Source organism: Chiloscyllium plagiosum, chromosome 28, assembly GCF_004010195.1.
Source record: "Chiloscyllium plagiosum isolate BGI_BamShark_2017 chromosome 28, ASM401019v2, whole genome shotgun sequence".
Taxonomy (NCBI): domain Eukaryota; kingdom Metazoa; phylum Chordata; class Chondrichthyes; order Orectolobiformes; family Hemiscylliidae; genus Chiloscyllium; species Chiloscyllium plagiosum.
Genome location: NC_057737.1, coordinates 49119793 through 49138655, shown reverse-complemented (window position 1 = coordinate 49138655; position 18863 = coordinate 49119793). Strand labels below are relative to the sequence as shown.

At 44.2% G+C, this 18863-nt stretch overlaps 1 protein-coding gene across 1 annotated transcript in view; it reads left to right on the top strand.

The window, feature by feature from the left end:
• The window catches only part of LOC122564237 (carbohydrate-responsive element-binding protein-like), a 196798-nt gene that overhangs the window by 133530 nt on the left and 44405 nt on the right, over positions 1-18863 (top strand). Inside the window, exons 9-10 of the mRNA XM_043718935.1 lie at positions 12075-12142; positions 12857-12878. Coding sequence (XP_043574870.1) covers positions 12075-12142; positions 12857-12878 — 90 coding nt within the window. The remainder of the gene's footprint in view (positions 1-12074; positions 12143-12856; positions 12879-18863) is intronic.

Genomic DNA, 18863 nt, shown 5'->3' with positions numbered 1-18863 from the left:
TCCCTCAGGATTCCCTCCAACAACTTGCCACCACCGACATCAAGCTGACTGGTCTAAAGTTTCCTGGTTTGTCCTTACCACCCTTCTTAAACAGTGGCACCACGTTAGCCAACCTCCAGTCTTCTGGCACCTCACCTGTGACTATCGATGATACAAATATCTCAGCAAGAGGCCAAGCAATCACTTCTCTAGCTTCCCACAGAGTTCTCGGCAGGTGAGTTACTCGCCACAGTATTCCTAGACTGAGCTGCTCTCATAACCACGGTGTTAATGTGGCACATCCAGTGGAGATTTTGGCCAACGTTAGCTCCCAGGATGTTGATGTGCGGAGACTCAGTGATCGTAACACCATTGAATGTTAAAGGGTGGTGGTTAAATTGTCTCTTATTGGTGATGGTCATAATCTGGCATTTGTGTGACTTGAATTTTAATCGCCACTTTTTAAGCTCAAACCTGAATATTGTCTGAGTGTACTGATTTCTTGAGCATCATTGAGCAGTAGCATTAGTTCATCTTAGAATAGTAGAGGTTGCAAATGCAAAGCAGCCCTACAGGAGGCACTAACATTCTATAGAGCTGTAACAGATGGTACTGCACTGTAAACCAGACGCTGGCTGAGATGACACCAGCAGCAGGTATTCCTTGCTCCCTGTAGTCTGTAAAAGCACTAACATACAGTAAACTAGTAACAGGTGCTACCACAGCAAAAACCAGCAGGAGGGCACTAGATCAGCATGAGGCCGAGTGCATCACCGACCAGTAGAAAGTACTTGTGCAGCCTAGACCAGCAGGAGGCAATAGAATGTCACAGATCAATAGCAGATGCAACCATCCCATAAGCCAGCAGGTACCACTATCTCAGTACAGTACAGACTTCAAAGAGGTGCCAGTCCACCATAGACCAGTAGGAAGTGCCAGTAGAGGCACTAATACACCATAGCCCAGCAGGAGGCTGTGATGCATGTTACAGAAGTAGCAGGTGCTGCTGTATCATATACCAGCAGGAAGCACTAGATCAGCACAGACCAACATAGGCATCATTGTGTGAAAGATGAGCAAGTGGCAGCAGGTGCTATCACACCACAGACTAATAACAGGTTCTGCCACACTATAAACTGGCAGGCAACACATGTTCACCACGTAGTCAAACAGGAGGCACTAATGCATGCTAGGCAAGTATAAATGATTAGCACATCCTAGACCACAGGAGATGCTAACTCAACATAAAATAACAGAAAGTCGAGAGTGTGGTGCTGGAAAAGCACAACAGGTCAGGCACCATCCGAGGAGCAAGAGAATCAACGTTTCGGGCAAAAGCCCTTCATCAGGAATGAGGTTGGGAGCCTCGGGGGTAGAGAGATAAATGGGAGGGGTGTGGGCTAGGAGAAAGGTAGCTGAGGGTGCAATAGGGGGATGGAGGTGGGAGTAAAATTGATAGGTTTAGATTACTTACAGGCCCTTCAGCCCAACAAGATCCTCCGACAAGCAACCCACCCAGACCCATTCTCCTACACCTAACACTACAGGCAATTTAGCATGGCCAATTCACCTAACCTGCACATCTTTGGACTGTGGGAGGAAACCAAAGCACCCAGAGGAAACCCACGCAGACACGGGGAGAATGCAAACTCCACACAGAGAGTCACCTAAGGTGGGAATTGAACCCAGGTCTCTGGTGCTGTGAGGCAGCAGTGCTAACCACCGTGCCACCCATAAGGTTGGATGGGCGGGTGAAGTGGGTAGCTGGGAAGGAAGATTGACAGATGGGACGGGTCATGAGGACAGTGCTGAGCTGGCAGATTGGAACTGGGGTAAGGTGGGGGGGGTGGGGGGAGGGGAAATGAGGAAACTGGTGAAGTCCACATTGATGTCCTGGGGTTGGAGGGTCCTGAGGCAGAAGATAAAGTGTTCTTCCTCCAGGCATCAGGTGGTAAGGGAGTGGTGATGAAGGAGGCCCAGAACCTGCATGTTGAAGTGTTCGGTTACAGAGTGATGGAATTGGTTGGTGCGGGTGGGCGCAGGTTTTGCAACTCCTGCGGTGGCAGGGGAAGATGCTAGGAGAGGAGGAGGGGTTGTTGGGGGGCATGGACCTGACCAGGTAGTCGCGGAGGGAACAGTCTTTATGGAATGCGGATAGGGGTGGGGAGGGAAATATATCTCTGGTGGTGGGGCCTGTTGTAGGTGGTGAGAATGATGGAGGATGATGTGATGTGCCTATGTGATGGAGGTTGGTGGGGTGGAACTTGAGGACCGGGGGGTTCTGTTCTTGTTGCCGTAGGAGGGGTGGAGTTCGAGGGCGGAAGTGTGGGAAGTGGATGAGATGCGCTAGAGAGCATCATCGCGGGGAAATTGACCACCTCAACCTGTCCACCCCCTTCCCCGACTCCAACCTCTCCCCCTCACAACGCACAGTCCTCCACTCCCTCCACCAGGAGGAGGCCTTCTGGTGTGTTCTGTAGTGGAACTGGTTCTCCTGGGAGCAAATGTGGTGGAGGCGGAGGAATTGGGAATATGGAATAGCATTTTTGCAGGAGGCAGGTTGGGAGGAGGTGTAATCTAGGTAGCTGTGGGAGTCGGTGGGTTTGTAGAAAATGTTAGTGGTGAGTTGGTCAGTGTTTATGGAGATGGAGAGGTCCAGGAATTGAGGGAGGTGTCTGAGATGGTCCAGGTGAATTTAAGGTCGGGGTGGAATGTGTTGGTGAAGTTGATGAACTGTTCAACCACCTCGCGGGAGCACGAGGTGGTGCCGATGCAGTCATCAATGTAGTGGAGGAAAAGGTGAGGAGTGGTGCCGGTGTAACTACGGAAGATCGACTGTTCTACGCAGCCAACAAAGAGACAGGCATAGCTGGGGCCCATGAGGGTGCCTATGACTACCCCTTTCATCTGGAGGAAATGGGAGGATTGGAAAGAGAAATTGCTGAGGGTGAGGATCAGTTCAGCCAAACGAATGAGAGTGTCGGTGGAAGGGTATTGGTGGGGACGTTGGGAGAGGAAGAAACGGAGGGCTTGGAGGCCCTGGTCATGGCGGATGGAGGTGTAGAGGGATTGAATGGCCATGGTGAAGATGAGGCGTTGGGAGCCGGGGAAATGGAAGTTTTGGAGGAGGTGGAGGGCATGGGTGATGTCCCAAATGTATGTGGGCAGTTCTGGACCGGGGGGGATAGGACAGTGTCGAGGTATGTGGAGATGAGTTTGGTGAAGCAGGAGCAGGCTGAGACAATGGGTCAGCCCTCCCAACCTGCCTCCTGCAAAAATGCTATTCCATATTCCCAATTCCTCCGCCTCCACCACATTTGCTCCCAGGAGAACCAGTTCCACTACAGAACACACCAGAAGGCCTCCTCCTGGTGGAGGGAGTGGAGGGCTGTGCGTTGTGAGGGTGAGAGGTTGGAGTGGGGGAGGGGGGTGGACCGGTTGAGGTGGTCAATGTCCCAATGGCAGTTGGAAATAAAGAGGTCAAGGGCAGGTAACAGACCAGCATGGGTGTCCAGGTGGATGGGGTGTGTTGGAGGCAGGCGAAGGGTCCTCGAAGGTGGGTGGAAGTCTTGATGGGAAAAGCTCAGAGGCGGAGGCAGCGAAAGAAGTGTTCGATGTCATAAATAACAGAGATAATAGTCCATCCTAAACCAGCGCAGCAATGCTTGTTCAGCATAGATCAGCATGTGATGCTAGTGCACAAAAGACAGCAGACATTGCTAGGTCACTGCAGACCATCAGGTGGTGACAAAGCCGAGGTGTAAGTGCCCTCCAGACCCACAGGAAGTGTTACCACTGTAGTTCAGCACCAGGTGGCGATGTCACATAGATCTGCAGAGGATGGTAATATACCACAGATGAACTGGAGGTATGAAGGCGCATAAACTGACAGGAGGTGCTTTCTTAGTTTGTACCAACAAGAGATGCTCGTGCAACATAGACCAGTAAGAGACCTTAGTGCATGCTAAACCGACAGGGGGTGACAGCATTGTAGAGAAGCAGATGCCACAACGTTATAGTCAAGATTAGAGTAGTGCTGGAAAAGCACGGCAGGTCAGGCAGCATCCGAGGAGCAGGAAAATCGAAGTTTTGGGCCAAAGCCCTTCATCAGGAATTTTCCTGCTCCTCAGATGCTGCAATGACCACAACATTATAAACAAGAAGATGGCACTTTCTCAATATAGACCATGAGGAGGCAGTAATGTGCCAAAATGCAGTGGGCAACACCTGTGCATCCTTGACCAGCAGAAGATGCAATATATTGTGGCTTCACAGGAGATTCTGGCACAATACCTCCCAGTGCGAGGTACTGCCATACTACAGACCAGAGGGGAGTGTTGTTCAACATTAACTAGCAGCATCAACTAACACATGATAGTAAGTATAAGTTCACTGCAGATCAGCTGGAGATGCTAATACATCATCAACTAGCAGGAAATATCAGCTTATGATAGACCAGCAGGAGGTGCTAAGCCCCCATAGATTGACAAGTGCTGAAAGAATGGTTGCCTGGCAGAAAGGGTTAGTGCACCACAGACCTGCAGATCATAGTAATACACCAGAAACAAACTGAGGAAGCAATTGCACTGCAAACCAACTGAAGATATTAGCTCAGCATTGACCAACAGGAAGCATTGGTCCTTCATGATAAGTAGCAGGTACTACTGCAATATAACCCAGCAGGTGTCATTATCCCAGTACAGAGGTGTTAGTTCACCATAGTCCAGTTGGGATGCAGCAGCCAATAGAAAACCAGCAGTTGCTACCATAACATAAACTTCACCTGGCAAAGGAACAGCACCCTGAAAGTTTGTGATTTAAAATAAACCTATTGGACTATAACCAGGTGTTGTGTGACTTCTGACTTTGTTCACCCCAGTCCAACACTGGCATTTCCATATCATAATTTAAACTAACAGGATGTGTGTGATTAGAACAGCGAGTGCTAGTGCACAATACACCAATAGGAGGTGCTAGTGCATCCCATGCAAGCGGGATGCGCGAGCAGACCATTGCCCAGTAGAAGGTGTTATATGATATAGTAGATCAGCAGGAGGTGACTGATGCGCCATAGATCAGAAGGAGGCTTCACTCACAGTAGACCAGCAGGAGATGCTAACTCAATCAATCATTAGGAGGTGCTGGTGTTACATAGACCTGCAGAAAATGGTAATATACCACAGACAAAGTGAAGGTGCTGAAGAACCATAAACTGACAAGAGATATTAATTCAACATAGATCAATGTGTGATGCAGCACCCAAGACAAGCCAGGGGTTGGCATGGGGTACTGATGCCCCACCATCCAGCAGTTGGTGTTTGACCCCCATAGAACAGTCACAGGTCCGACTGTACCATAAACCGCAAGTGTCACTATCTCAGTGTAGACTAGAGTAAGGAGCAGGAGGCTCAGAGATGTGAGGGAAATAAAATGTGATGGGAATCTGGAACTCACCGCCTGTAACAGTGGTATAGGCAGAAACTCATAATATATAAGAAGTAGTTAAATGTGTATTTGCAATGCTAATATAAACAAGTGCTAGAAATAGTTTGAGGGTTGTTTTTCACTGGTACAGACTTGATGGGTTGAAGGCCCTTTTTCTGTGTTGTAGATCTGAATGACTTCATACTCTAAGGGAAGGTGCTGATACACCATAGACCAATAGAACGAGCTTAGTGCACCCTAGGCCAGCAGAATATACGAGCAGACCATTGCCCAACAGGAGGCAATAGCACACCTTTCTGCCAGAGCATAAACCAACAGCAGGGTGTTATATCAGTATTCACCTACAGGAAGCTTAATGCATCATCGACAGGTAAGAGGTGCAAGTGCACCCTGTTAGGGCAGGATAACCTAGCAGGAGCTGTTAGTGCTCCATGGACCAGTAGGAGGCAGTAACACTATAGTGACAGGGAGCAGGGCGAGCTTGCCATAGCCCAGCAGAAGACCTTCATCAGCCATTATAACTTGCTACTGTTCCATAAAGCAGGAGTTTTCAGTATCTTAGTATAGAGGTCAAGGATGTGTTAATGTTGCCTGGAGGAGTAAGAATCACTTGCGCACTTGAGAGAAAGCAGAGGTGCTGTTGTACCTGAGACTGTAGGTGGCACTAGTGCATCAGAGACTGGAAGAGGGCTTCAGTGATCCTGAGGCCAGCAGTCAATAACTGCAATCTACAGACAAGGACGATCTATTGCACCGTAACCCAGCAGAAGGATTAAACTTGAATCGATTAGTAAAAACCAAAAGAACTGAAGATATTGTGAATCAGACACAAAAACAGAAGTTGCTGGAAAAGCTCATCAGGTCTGGCAACATCTGTGAAGAGAAATCAAAGTTAACATTTCAGGTCAAACATTATTTTTGCACAACTGGGGGCACAGCTCACAGAAGATTGGCAGAAATTATACCCACAGACCAACAGGAGGTGCTACTGTGCAAACATGAGGTGCCAGTGCACAATTGACAACAGGGGACACTAACTGACTGCAGACCATCAGGAGGTGATAAAACACTATAGACCAGCAGGGTTTGTTCATTCACAATGGTCCAGCAGCAGGTGCTGATGCAACACAGATCTGCAGAAGATGGTAATGCATCACAGACAAACTGGAGGCAGGAAAGAACCATAAACTGACAGGAGGTATTAACTCAACATAGACCAATGGGAGGCAGCACTGCACCCTAGACCAGCAGGGGACAGGATAGTACTGTAGAGCCCAGCAGGAGGTCTAACACCAGCTGCTAGTATCACAAACCAGCAGGTGTCACTATCTCAGCATATGATGTGGAGGACCCATGTTGGACAAAGTAAAAAAATCACACACCAGCAGGTTATAATCCAACAGGTTTGTTTGGAAGGACAAACTTTTGGAGCGCTGCTCTTTCGACAGGTAGCTCCTTGCTCAGCATAAATTAACAGGTGACTCAAGTGCAATATAGACCAATAGAACTACGCAAATACCATTATTTAAAGAAAAGTTTAACAATTTTATTCTTTAAGTCCACAAGAGAACATTAAACAACAATTAGTTACAACTCCTTTCTCTTAAACCTATCTTTTACCTCCGACTCTACAATACGAAAATCTGGTCTGATAACTTCCATCTTAAATTTATGGCAAATAAATTTCAAACCCAGTTGTCATCTTTGGATGTCAAACTTTCTCTGTAGATTTCTCTAGGTCTGCTGCACAAATTTCTTCTGGACAGGTACCTTTCAGAGAATTATTCTGCTGGCAGTCTTTGTACTTGCATGGCTGCTCTTTACTGTTTCCCCCCCCCCACCAACTATTCAAAATATCCGGTTTTATGCATCGGATCATTTCATTGGTTTGATGTCATCCCAAATAGTAAAATTCAAATTTGATCGGATTTTGGTATTTAGGGGATAATTTAAACTGATTGGCCGAATTTGAATTTGTTTTTGTTCCATGGCAACGCAGCTCCAGCCATTTGCTTTACCAAATGTGACATTTTTAAGTTGTTCAGCACACGCTGTGCCTCTCTGGGTCTATGCCAACTTCCACTCTCTCTTAAAGATACAGTACCTGCACCTTCATAACACCTCCCCCCTTAAGAAAAAATGAACCATCATAATGAAAATGTGGCTTCATTTTTTTCTCTATTCCTTAACCAACTTACCATGACATACATATGACTTTAATCTAAGTTCATATTAACTTCTTCCATATATATATAAACATTGGATAGATACCAAACCCATCTAAACTTTGTCAGCTGAATCCACAATAACGCATCTGCGATTACATTCTTATAACCCAAACATATACGGTTTGTAAGTAAAAAGTCTGTAACATAAGACTCCAGTGAAATAATCTCATATTCCCATCTTTAAAGCGTTCCAAGACTGTAAGAGGATTGTGATCCGTGTACACAACTTTGACACATTCTTCGTGAAATACACATTAAAATGTTGTAAGGCCAGTACCTAACTCAATAGTTCTTTTTTGATCGTGGAGTATTTCCTCTGGTGGATTTTGAGTTTCTTTGAAACGTAACCAACTGACAGTTCAATCCCATCATCATCTTCCTGTAGGAGTACAGCTCCAACCCCTATGTCAATAGCATCGATTGCAACTTTGAAAGATTTTGCAAAGTTTGGTGTAGCTAAAACTGGTTTGGTCATTAATGTTGCTTTTAAATGGTCAAATGCCTCCTGGCATTGCTCTGTCCACCAAAACTTTGTTCTTCTTCAGCAAATCGGTTAATGGTGCCACTACGCTGCTGAACAAACTTCCGATAGCGTCCGCTTGGTCTCAAAAATTGAAGCACCTCTTTCTACGAGATTGGTTGGAAATTCCTCGATGGTCTTTGTCTTTGCATTCCTTGGAGTCAACCTTCCATGAACTATGTTATTTCCCAAGAAAGTCACCTCTGCTTTTGCTAAATCAGTTTTATTTAAGTTTATCACCAGTTTTGCTTCTCGTAGTCATTCAAAGAGCTCTGCCAACTGTACCAAGTGAGTCCCAGGACTCGCTAAAGAACACTATGTCATCCAGATAGACTGCACAGTTTGTTAACCCAGCCACAACTCGGTTCATGAGTCTTTGGAATGTGGCGGGTGTGTTCTTCATTCCAAAGGGCATCATTTTAATTTGATATAGCCCATTTAGGGTTACAAACCCAGAAATTTCTTTTGCCATCTCGGATAAAGGTACCATGCATTAAGTCCAACTTGGTGATGTAACTGGCTTGTCTGCCTTTCTCGATACGGTTCTCCAATCTAGGAATTGGATAGGAGTCCAATTTGTAACAGCGTTGACCTTCTGATAATCTACAAAGAATTGTTGAGTCCCGTCCGGTTTGGGAACTAAGACAATTGGCAAACACCACTCACTCTGGCTCGGTTCGATGATGCCCGCATGGAGCATTTCCTTCTTGACCTGTCTGGCTTTGAAAGGATTAAGCCGATATGGGTGTTGTTTTATTGGAACAGCATTCCCTACATCCACTTCATGTACAATAGCATTCGTCCTCCCCATCTGATTCTTACGTCTGTCCTTATACTGCAGTAACAAACCTTTCAACTGTATTCTATGCCCCTGAGACAGATAGCTTACTAACCTATCCCATTCCTGAAGGACTTCTTCATTTTTTAACATATTTTGCTGCACATCAAAATCCACAACATCTGGATTTGATTCCTTACTTTGTGGGGCAGTAACTAACAACTGTTTCTCCAGTCCTTTCAGATGACCCTCAGGAATATCCTCTGCCTCCTTTTCGGAGTATGCATCAACATAAATCTTTTGTTGTCTCATTTTTCTGTTGTAAATCTCTGAGCCTTTCAGGAGTAAACACTTCTGTCTGACCCTCTGCCTGTTCAGGTTTTTCCAGCACCATTATGTCAAACAGGGGATCCGCGAACTGAACCTCAACTCCTTCATCTTTCTCTTTAGTTTTTGCTTGGTACTGTGACTTATGATAATGGGATCTTGTTACTACGTAGTCTGGGAAAATTCCAAGATATTTTTCTTTTAACTCCTCAGTTTCTTGGTCTTCCTTGGGCTTCTGCACAACAAAGGGTGTCACTCCCACCTTGGATCCAGCCAAATCATTCCCAAGAACAAACTGGATTCCTGGAGCTGACACTCTGTCAATCACTCCCACTGTTACTTTCCCAGTCTTGAGTTGGCACACCAACCTGAAATTACATAGGGGAACACTAAATTTCTGTCCATCTATCCCACACTCTCAGGTAACAGGTCAGAAAGAATGCAAATTCGCTCATCTCTTACGACTAGAGACTGGTTAGATCTTGTATCTCTCAAAAGTATAACTTCTTGCCCTTCTCCCCCTGTTCTTTCTGAGTAAACTTTACCCACAGAGGAGAATTATTTACAGAGATCAGGTACTAACTCCATACCCAGCCCCTGCCTAGGCTGTGCACTCTCCTGCAGTTCCTCAACTTTTCTTGGGCTTTCCTTTACTACCTTCACTAAGGCTACTGGCTTAGCTTCTTTTACCACATCTTTTCCAACAATGCCTTTCTTTAACGACCAGCACTGTGTCTGTACATGTCCCACTTTCTGGCAGTGACAACACCTTTTCCCAGTGCCCTTCTGAAACCACCGGCACTGTAATTTTCTATGTCCCACTCCATTACAGTGAAAACACCCGAGGCCTTTCACCTCCTGTCCACCCTCTTGGGCTTCTTTTTTATCCTGTGGTAAACTATTACTCTTTGTTCTCTACTCTTGGTTTATTAGTGTAGGATCTCCCTTTCTCCCAACTTCTGTCCCTCACAGGATGAAATTCTGGCTGGAAGCTTGTCTTATGCACCAACAAATATTCATCTGCTAACTCTGTTGCCCTTCTCACTTCCTGAACTTTCTGTTCCTCCACGTGAATTCTTACCATCTCTGGAAGTGCGTTTTTAAATTCCTCCAGCAAAATAATCTCTCTTACAGCCTCATAGATCATATCTATCTTTAAGGCCCACACCCATCTATCAAAATCGTATGTTTAATTCTTTCAAACTCAACATAAGTCTGACCTAGTTCCTTCTTTGTGTTTCTGAATCGCTGTCTATATGCTTTTGGTACCAATTCATTCACACTTAAAGTAGCCTGTTCAACCTCTTCATGGTCTCTTGACACCTCATCTGACAGCACGACAAATACCTCACTAGCTCTGCCTACCAGTTTAGTCTGAACTAGCATTACCCATCTGCCTAGCCAATTTTTCAAATGAAATAAAGAAGGTTTTGACATCTCTCTCATCAAAACGTGGCAATGTTTTAACAGATTTGTGTATATCACTACATTCTCTCTTCATCCCCATCCTGTTAAGTTGACTTTCCTGACTAATTCGCAACTTCTGAAGTTCAAATTCTCTCTTTTTGCTTAACTAAGAATTTTCTCTTTCTTTTTTCTCTCTCTCCTCTCCCTCTTTCTCTCTCACTTTCCTTTCTCTCTCTTTATCTTTCACTGTCCCTTTTTCTCTCTCTCTTTGCTCAGCTAAGAATCTCCCTTGCTTTCCTTTTCCTCACTTTCTCTCTCTTTTCTCTCCTTCCCTTTGTTTATCTTCTAACTCCATTTTTCTCCATTGTAATTTAAGTTTTTCTAACTCTACTGCACCTGCCTGTTTCTCTGACACACCCGAGTGTTTGAGTAATTCCCCTACAATTTCCGATTTACTTTTGTCCTTGGTTGAACACAACTCTAACCTCTTTGCTAATTCTAAGAGTATGTTTTTTTTTGTTTTCTTTCCGAACTTTCTTGGCAAATTTGGGAATCATCTTCAAACCCCAGAACCTCTTTAGCAATTTGAACAGCCACTTCTCTCACTTTTAATTTAACCAACCACAACTAGCTGAAATTAAACAAATTGTCTCACCTATGTTTTATTCAAAGATCTAGGAGCCTAACTGGCAAGTGTTTAAATTATTGGGTTTTTTTCATACCCCCAAATCTGTTCAAATTTGGTGGCATGATGACTCAGTGGTTAGCACTGCTGCCTCACAGCGCCAGGGACCTGGGTTCAATTCCCGCCTCGGGTGACTGACTGTGTGGAGTTTGCACATTCTCCCAGTGTCTGCGTGGGTTTCCTCCGGGTGCTCCGGTTTCCTCCCACAGTCCAAAGATGTGCAGGTTAGGTGAATTGGCCAAGCTAAATTACCCATAGTGTTAGGTGCATTAATCAGGGTTGGGGAATGGGCCTGAGTGGGTTACTCTTCGGAGGGTTGGTGTGGATGTGTTGGGCCGAAGGGCCTGTTTCCACATTGTAGGTAATCTGTGCAAATCTCAGACTGGATCTGTCTAGACCTGTTCACATCACGGATGAGAACCCCCAAACTGTTCAAATCCTGGCAACCAACCCCTAACTGTTTTAATCCCAGTGATGTGCCCCCAAACTGTTACGACACTGGGTAAACTCCTCTGCTAATTTAAACCAGATACAGAGGAAAGCTCACCTCGTGCCGTAAGCTGTGTATTTCGAGAGGCAAAGAACTATCCCAAATATCACTAATTTAAAGTAAAATTTAACAATTTTATTCTTTAAGTCCAGAAGAGAATATTAGCCATGCATAGTTTGGTTAAGATTGATTCATTAACAATTCCCTTTTTACAGAGAAATATGAAGATGGACCATTAGCACAGTTCCGCCATGACTTTGTCCCTTCACCATCCAGCTGCCCGGTAAGACTCATTGCTGAGTTTTCAAGTGATTCACTTTTATTTTGCTTCTCTGAAAGCTCAATATTTTGTGCTGATTTTAATAAACAATTGGATCTTGCCAATATTTGTATTTCTATGAAGAGATTTGGAAGGAAGGATCATGAATCTGCAAATATATGAAACAGCAGTTATCATGAGGTCTTTGATCGATTTCCATTCTTGGTCCCATCCAGTCAGGCAACTCTCGGACAGAAGTTTGGAACAGCTCCCGCTTCTAGTTCAGCTTCACTCCAATCCTCAAGTACAAGCTGCTAAAGCATTGATACTAACTGCTGTGATCCTTGTATAGTCGGTGGACCCAAAATGCCCTTAGGGAGGGAATTCCAAATCTTGACCCAGTGACAGTGAAAGAACGGTGATATATTTCCAAGTCAGGATGGTGAGTGGCTTGCAGGGGAGCTTGCAGGTGATGGTGGTCCTGTGTATCTGCTGCACTTGGAAGTGGTCATGGGCTTGCATGGTGCTGTCTTTGGTGTTTTACTGCAGTGCATTTGAAGTGGTTAGTGTCATTGCTTTAGCAGCTTGGACTCGAGGATTGGAGTGAAGCTGAGCTAGAAGTGGGAGCTGTTCCAAAGACCACCTCACTTTATTGAGATAAGACTATAAGATAAAATTTATTGTTATATTTCTTTGGCTTTTATATTCTGTGTTTTGGTTTATTTTCTGTGTTTTAAGATGGTGCTGGAGAATGGTGCCAGTAAATAACACTTTTCACTGTACTTGTAATAAATACGTGACAATAAACCAAATCAAATCAAAATCAACCAATGCTGGCCCAGCCAGTGATGCCCACATCCCATGAGTAAATAATCATTTTTCTCTCATTCAGATTGGTAAATTCTGTCCTAGAGTTGCCTGACTGGATGGAACCAAGAATGGAAATTCATCAAAGATCTTCTGAAAGCTGCTATTTCATATATTTGAAGATTCTTGATCCTTCTTTTCAAATCTCTTCATAGAAATAAATACATTGTGATAGCACTATTGATGACACCTTCCATCACTTTACTGATAATCAATTGTAGACTGATGGGGCAGTATAACTGGCTGGGTTAGATTTGTCCTGCTTTTGGATACAGGGCATACCTGTACAATTGTCATGGAGGTGCCAGTTTTATAGCTGTATTGGAACAGCTTGGCTGGGAGTGGCAAGTCTTTAGTACTATAAATTCACAGGCAGGAAAGGAATTGATAATGGCCTTATCAATACACAGAGTTGTGTTTCACCTCCTAAAAATGTGTAACTAACTAGATTTGCTGTCAAATCCTTAAGCAAATGAAAGAATAACTAAACAAGGCTCCAATTAAACATTGGAGACGATAAAGTGAGGAGCTGGAAAAAGCATAGCAGGTCAAGTAGCATCTGAAGAGCTGGGGAGTCAATGTCCTGAAATGTTGACTCCCCTGCTCCTCAGATGCTGCTTGATCTGCTATGCGTTTTCCAGCTCCACACTTTATCAACCCTGATTTTCTAGCATCTGCAGTCCTCACTGTCACCATTACCACTGGATCACTACTTGAACCACAAATGGTAGCAAATGTCAAAATACAATCAAAACATTGTGAGTGATGCTGAAGCACAATGTTGGGCTCTCTTCAAGTACCTTCAGTGGGAGAAACACTGGAAGCAATGATGAGATGTTGTCAAGAATCACGTGAAGGGGTCCAGAGATCATCAGGAGAGTCAGCGTGGATTTACAACCAGAAGCCCCTCCATTTAGTTCGATGTTGTCAAGAGTAAGAATAAAACTTCCTTGGATTTCAGAAGGCATCGGTAATGTTATACATGTAAGACTTAAAATGGTTAAAACCAACAGGATATTAGCTGATTGAAACCTAGTTTGATAGTGGGATGTGCAGTTTGTTTGTGAAACCACCACTGGTGGCTTGTGTTTGGAATAGAATTTTCCTTTCTGGACAGGGTTGAAGGGTGTTCAGTTAAAAAGGTAGAGGATTAACCATTAGTGAGTTTTAACAAACAGGTGAACTTGTTTTAACAATAAAATGGGGTTTATTGCATGATAGTAATAGATACAAATTATATCAGCTAGTTAGGCAGAATGACAAAGATTGTGTTGCTGGAGCACAATTTTAAGCTCTGATCTCCAGCATCTGCAGTCCTCACTTACTCCTTCCAGAATGACAAAGATTATCAGGAACTGGGAGATGATGCATCTGACCCCTCACCAGGATCAACAACTAAACCTTTCAATTCTTCACCCAAGACTGTGTGACATCATCATGTTGGTGGACCCTAGTGTCGTATCCATCATTAACCCTTTCAGGGCTATTACCTTACACAATGGGAAAGCAAGTACAGGCTGTGGCACAGGGAATGAGCAATGATTGAAGGGATTGCTTTAGGATCTGCTATGGTCATTGTTGCTCAAGCATGTTTTTCTTGTCAGATTTTATGCTCTCATTAAACAATGTGGGTTTGTGACAAATAACTGACAATCTAGTGATGCTGTGTGAGTGAAGGTCTAAGGATTGATGGATGTGTTTTCGGATGAATGCTGTGCTAATCTGAATTCATATATCTATTCGGTACGGGGAAGATAGGATGATGAACTGCGAAGGGGAAGTGTGCGTACACCAGGATAACACTCCTGTCTGACCTGACTCCAGTTCTCAGAGTGGCTGTTAGTATATGTCATGGAATCTCAAAATTGATACAGTGCAGAACGAGACTAGTCAGCGCATAATGTGTGCGTTGACTCTACAAATAAACAGCTCACTTAGTATGATCTTATTAAGGGCAAACCCATTCATGTGGGTCTCAGGAATATAATTGAGCTCAATTATCACACTGATCTGAAGCGATTAGCTTTCTCAGCCTTTGAGAAGTTTGAGAATAGTGAACGGCTGTGTGATGTTACTGTTCTGAGCTTTTATTACTCCTGTTTTATTTAATCTGACAAAATATTTACATTATCCAGTTTGCGGAATTTAGCTTGGTCAATTACTTTTGACCTATAATTGAATGTTCAGCTCTCAACAGCCTTTACGCCATGATGGACACTTCCTGAACACCAGCTTTCCACTATTGGAGTTTCAGACAGATTCTTCCAAGAACATGCAGAGATAGAACAAAGAACAGGAACAAAGAACATTACAGCACAGGAACAGGCCCTTCGGCCCTCCAAGCCTGCACCGATCCAGATCCTCTATCTAAATCTGTGGCCTATTTTCTACGGATTTGTATCCCTCTGCTCAATGCCCATTCATGTGTCTGTCTAGATACATCTTAAATGATGCTATCGCCTCTACCACACCCACTGCATAAAGCACTTCTCCCTTAAACCATTCCCCTCTCACCTTGAACTCATGACCCCTAGTAACTGAGTCCCCTACTCTGGGGTAAAAGCTTCTTGTTATCCATCCTGTCTATACCTCTCATGATTTTGTAGACCTCAATCAGGTCCCCCCTCAAACTCTGTCTTTCTAATGAAAATAATTCTAATCTACTCAACCTCTCTTCATAGCTCGCGCCCTCCACACCAGGCAACATCCTGGTGAACCTCCTCTGCACCCTCTCCAAAGCATCCATATTCTTTCGGTAATGTGGTGATGAGAACTGTACGCAGTATTCCAAATGTGGCCAAACCAAAGTCCTATACAACTGTAACATGACCAGCCAACTCTTGTACTCAGTACCCTGTCTGGTGAAGGAAAGCATGCCATATTTTATCGACCTGCGTTGCCACATTCAGATACAACGGGCCTGAACACCCAGATTTCTTTGTACATCAATTTTCCCCAGGGTTTTTCCATTTACCATATAGCTCGCTCTTGAATTGGATCTTCCAAAATGCATCATCTCGCATTTGCCCAGATTGAACTCCATCTGCCATTTCTCTGCCAACTCTCCAATCTATCTGTATTCTGCTGCATTCTCTGAAAGTTCCCTTCACTATCTGCTACTCCATCAATCTTAGTGCCATCTGCAAACTTGCTAATCAGACCACCTATACCTTCCTCTAGATCACTTATGTATATCACAAACAACTGTGGTCCCAGCACAGTTCCCTGTGGAACACCACTGGTCACAGTTCTCTATTTTGCGAAACATCCTTCCACTGTTACTCTCTGTCTCCTGCTGCCCAGCCAGTTCTCTATCTATCTATCTAGTACACCCTGGACCCTTGCAACTTCACCTTCTCCATCAGCCCACTTATCAAACACCTTACTGAAGTCCATGTATATGACATCTACAGCCCTTCCCTCATCAATCAACTTTGTCACGTCCACAAAGAATTCTACTAAGTTGGCAAGACATGACCTTCTCTGCACAAAACCATGCTGCCTATCACTGAATAGATCCTATTCCTGAGTATCTTCTCCAGCAGTTTCTCTATCACTGACATCAGGCTTACTAGTCTATTATTACCTAATTATAATTATCACTGCTCCCCTTCTTAAACATGGGGACAACATTAGCAATTCTCCAATCCTCTGGGACCTCACCTGTTTTCAAGGATGCTGCAAAGATATTTGTTAAGGATATCTGTTATGTCCTCTCTTGCTTCCCTCGGTAACCTGGGATAGGTTCCCATCCAGACCTGGGGACTTGTCCACCTTTAATGTCTTTTAGAGTACCCAATACTACCTCCCTCCTTATACCAGCTTGACCTAAAGCAATCAAACATCTATCCCTAATCTCAACATCCATCATGTCCCTCTCCTCGATGAATACCGACAGAAAGTACTCATTAAGAATCTCACCCATTTTCTCTGACTCCATGCATAACTTTCCTCCTTTGCCCTTGAGCGGGTAACCCTTTCTCTAGTTACCCTCTTGCTCCTTGTATACAAATTAAAGGCTTTGGGATTTTCCTTAACCTTGTTTGCTAAGGATATCTCATGACCCCTTTTAGCCTCTTAATTCCTCATTTCAGGTTGGTCCTACTTTCCCAATATTCTCCCAAAGCCTCATCTGTTTTCAGTTACCTAGACCTTATGTATGGTTCTTTTTTCCTCTTAGCTAGTCTCACAATTTCACCTGTCATCCATGGTTCCCTAACCTTGCCATTTCTATCCTTTTCACAGGGATATGTCTGTCCTGGACTCTAATCAAACTCTCATTAAAAGCCTCCCATACATCAAATGTGGATTTCCCTTCAAATAGCTCCTCCCAATCTACATTCCCCAGCTCCTGCCGACTTTTGGTGTCATTGGCCTTTCCCCAATTTCGTACTCTTCCTTTAGGACCACTCTCATCTTGTCCATGAGTATTCTAAAACTTATGGAATTGTGATCACTATTCCCAAAGTAATCCTCTACTGAAACTTCAACCACCTGGCTGGGCTCATTCCCCAACATCAAGTTCCAGTATGGCCCCTTCTCGAGCTGGAATATTTACATAGATATTGAAGGGGTCTACATTGGAGCCAAGAAGACAGGTCTATGTTTGATTTCACAGCATGTTCAAGGAGATCTGCTTGCTGGGTTTCACCTTCAGGTTCTCCTCTTACCAGTTCACAAACTGCCCTGGGACTGGTCTTGCTCAGCATGGTGATTGTGACCCAGCATCTAAACTCTGCGCAGCCACTTCCTTTGCAAAGGTGTCATTATTTTCCATGATCCCAAGGGTACAGCAGCTACTGTCTGCAAATCATGTGATCAATGTCAATATTGCTCTGAATGGGGAAGAGTTCCATTCAGTCGACTGGCAAGTTGTATCAGACCATCTTGTAGCTGAAGGGCAGGTCTACAGGAAGCTGACCCACTGCATTGACTGCACAACGGAACATCTGAAATGGTCTTATGGATCCTGGGACCTTCATAGAGCTGTGGCCCATGGGGCTAATCCAAAGTATAGAAACACGACTGTACATTGGCAAAGAGAAAGAAAGCAGAGAATAGAGGTGAACAAATAATTTCCAGCTGGATCGCAGTATATTTATAGGAGTTTTAAATCCGGGAACATACTGCTTAAAAGGGCAGTAGAGCAGATTCAATAATAACTTTCAAAGGAGATCTGAATAAATACTTGCAGCATTTGATGAGGTAACAGTTAGAATACTGTGTATTGTTTTAGTATCCATATTTAAAGAAAGATCTCAGGATCAGTACAACGGGGATTCACTAGATTACGCCCTGGGATAAGAGGCTTGTCCAAAAGATGTAGCACCGGAATTGGGCTATTTGGCCGATCGGGTCGGCTCTGCCATTTGATCATAGCTGATACTTTTCTCAACTCTATTCTGCTGCGTCTCCCTGTATCCTTTGATCACCTTATGAATCAAGAACCCATCTATCCAGTTCTGAGGAACGGTCACCTGCACCTGAAGTGTCAACTTTGATTTCTCTTCACAGATGCTGCCAGACCTTGCTGAGCTCTTCATGCAGCTTCTGTTTTTGCTTTTGATTTGCAGTATCTGCAGTTCTTTCGGATTTTATTAAGAGCCTTTGTTTCAAAGATACTCAATGGTTTGGCCCCCACAGCCTTCTCTGGCAATGTGTTCCATAGAGTCATCACCCTCTTGTTATAGAAATTCCTCCTCATCTCAGCTCTAAAACATCGTCCCTTTTACTCTGAGGGCTGTGCCCTAAGGTTCTAATCTTGCCTACTCATGGAAGCATCTTTTCCATGTTCATTCTATCCAGCCCTCTCAGTATTCTGAGCTGAAAATGTGTTGCTGGAAAAGCGCAGCAGGTCAGGCAGCATCCAGGGAACAGG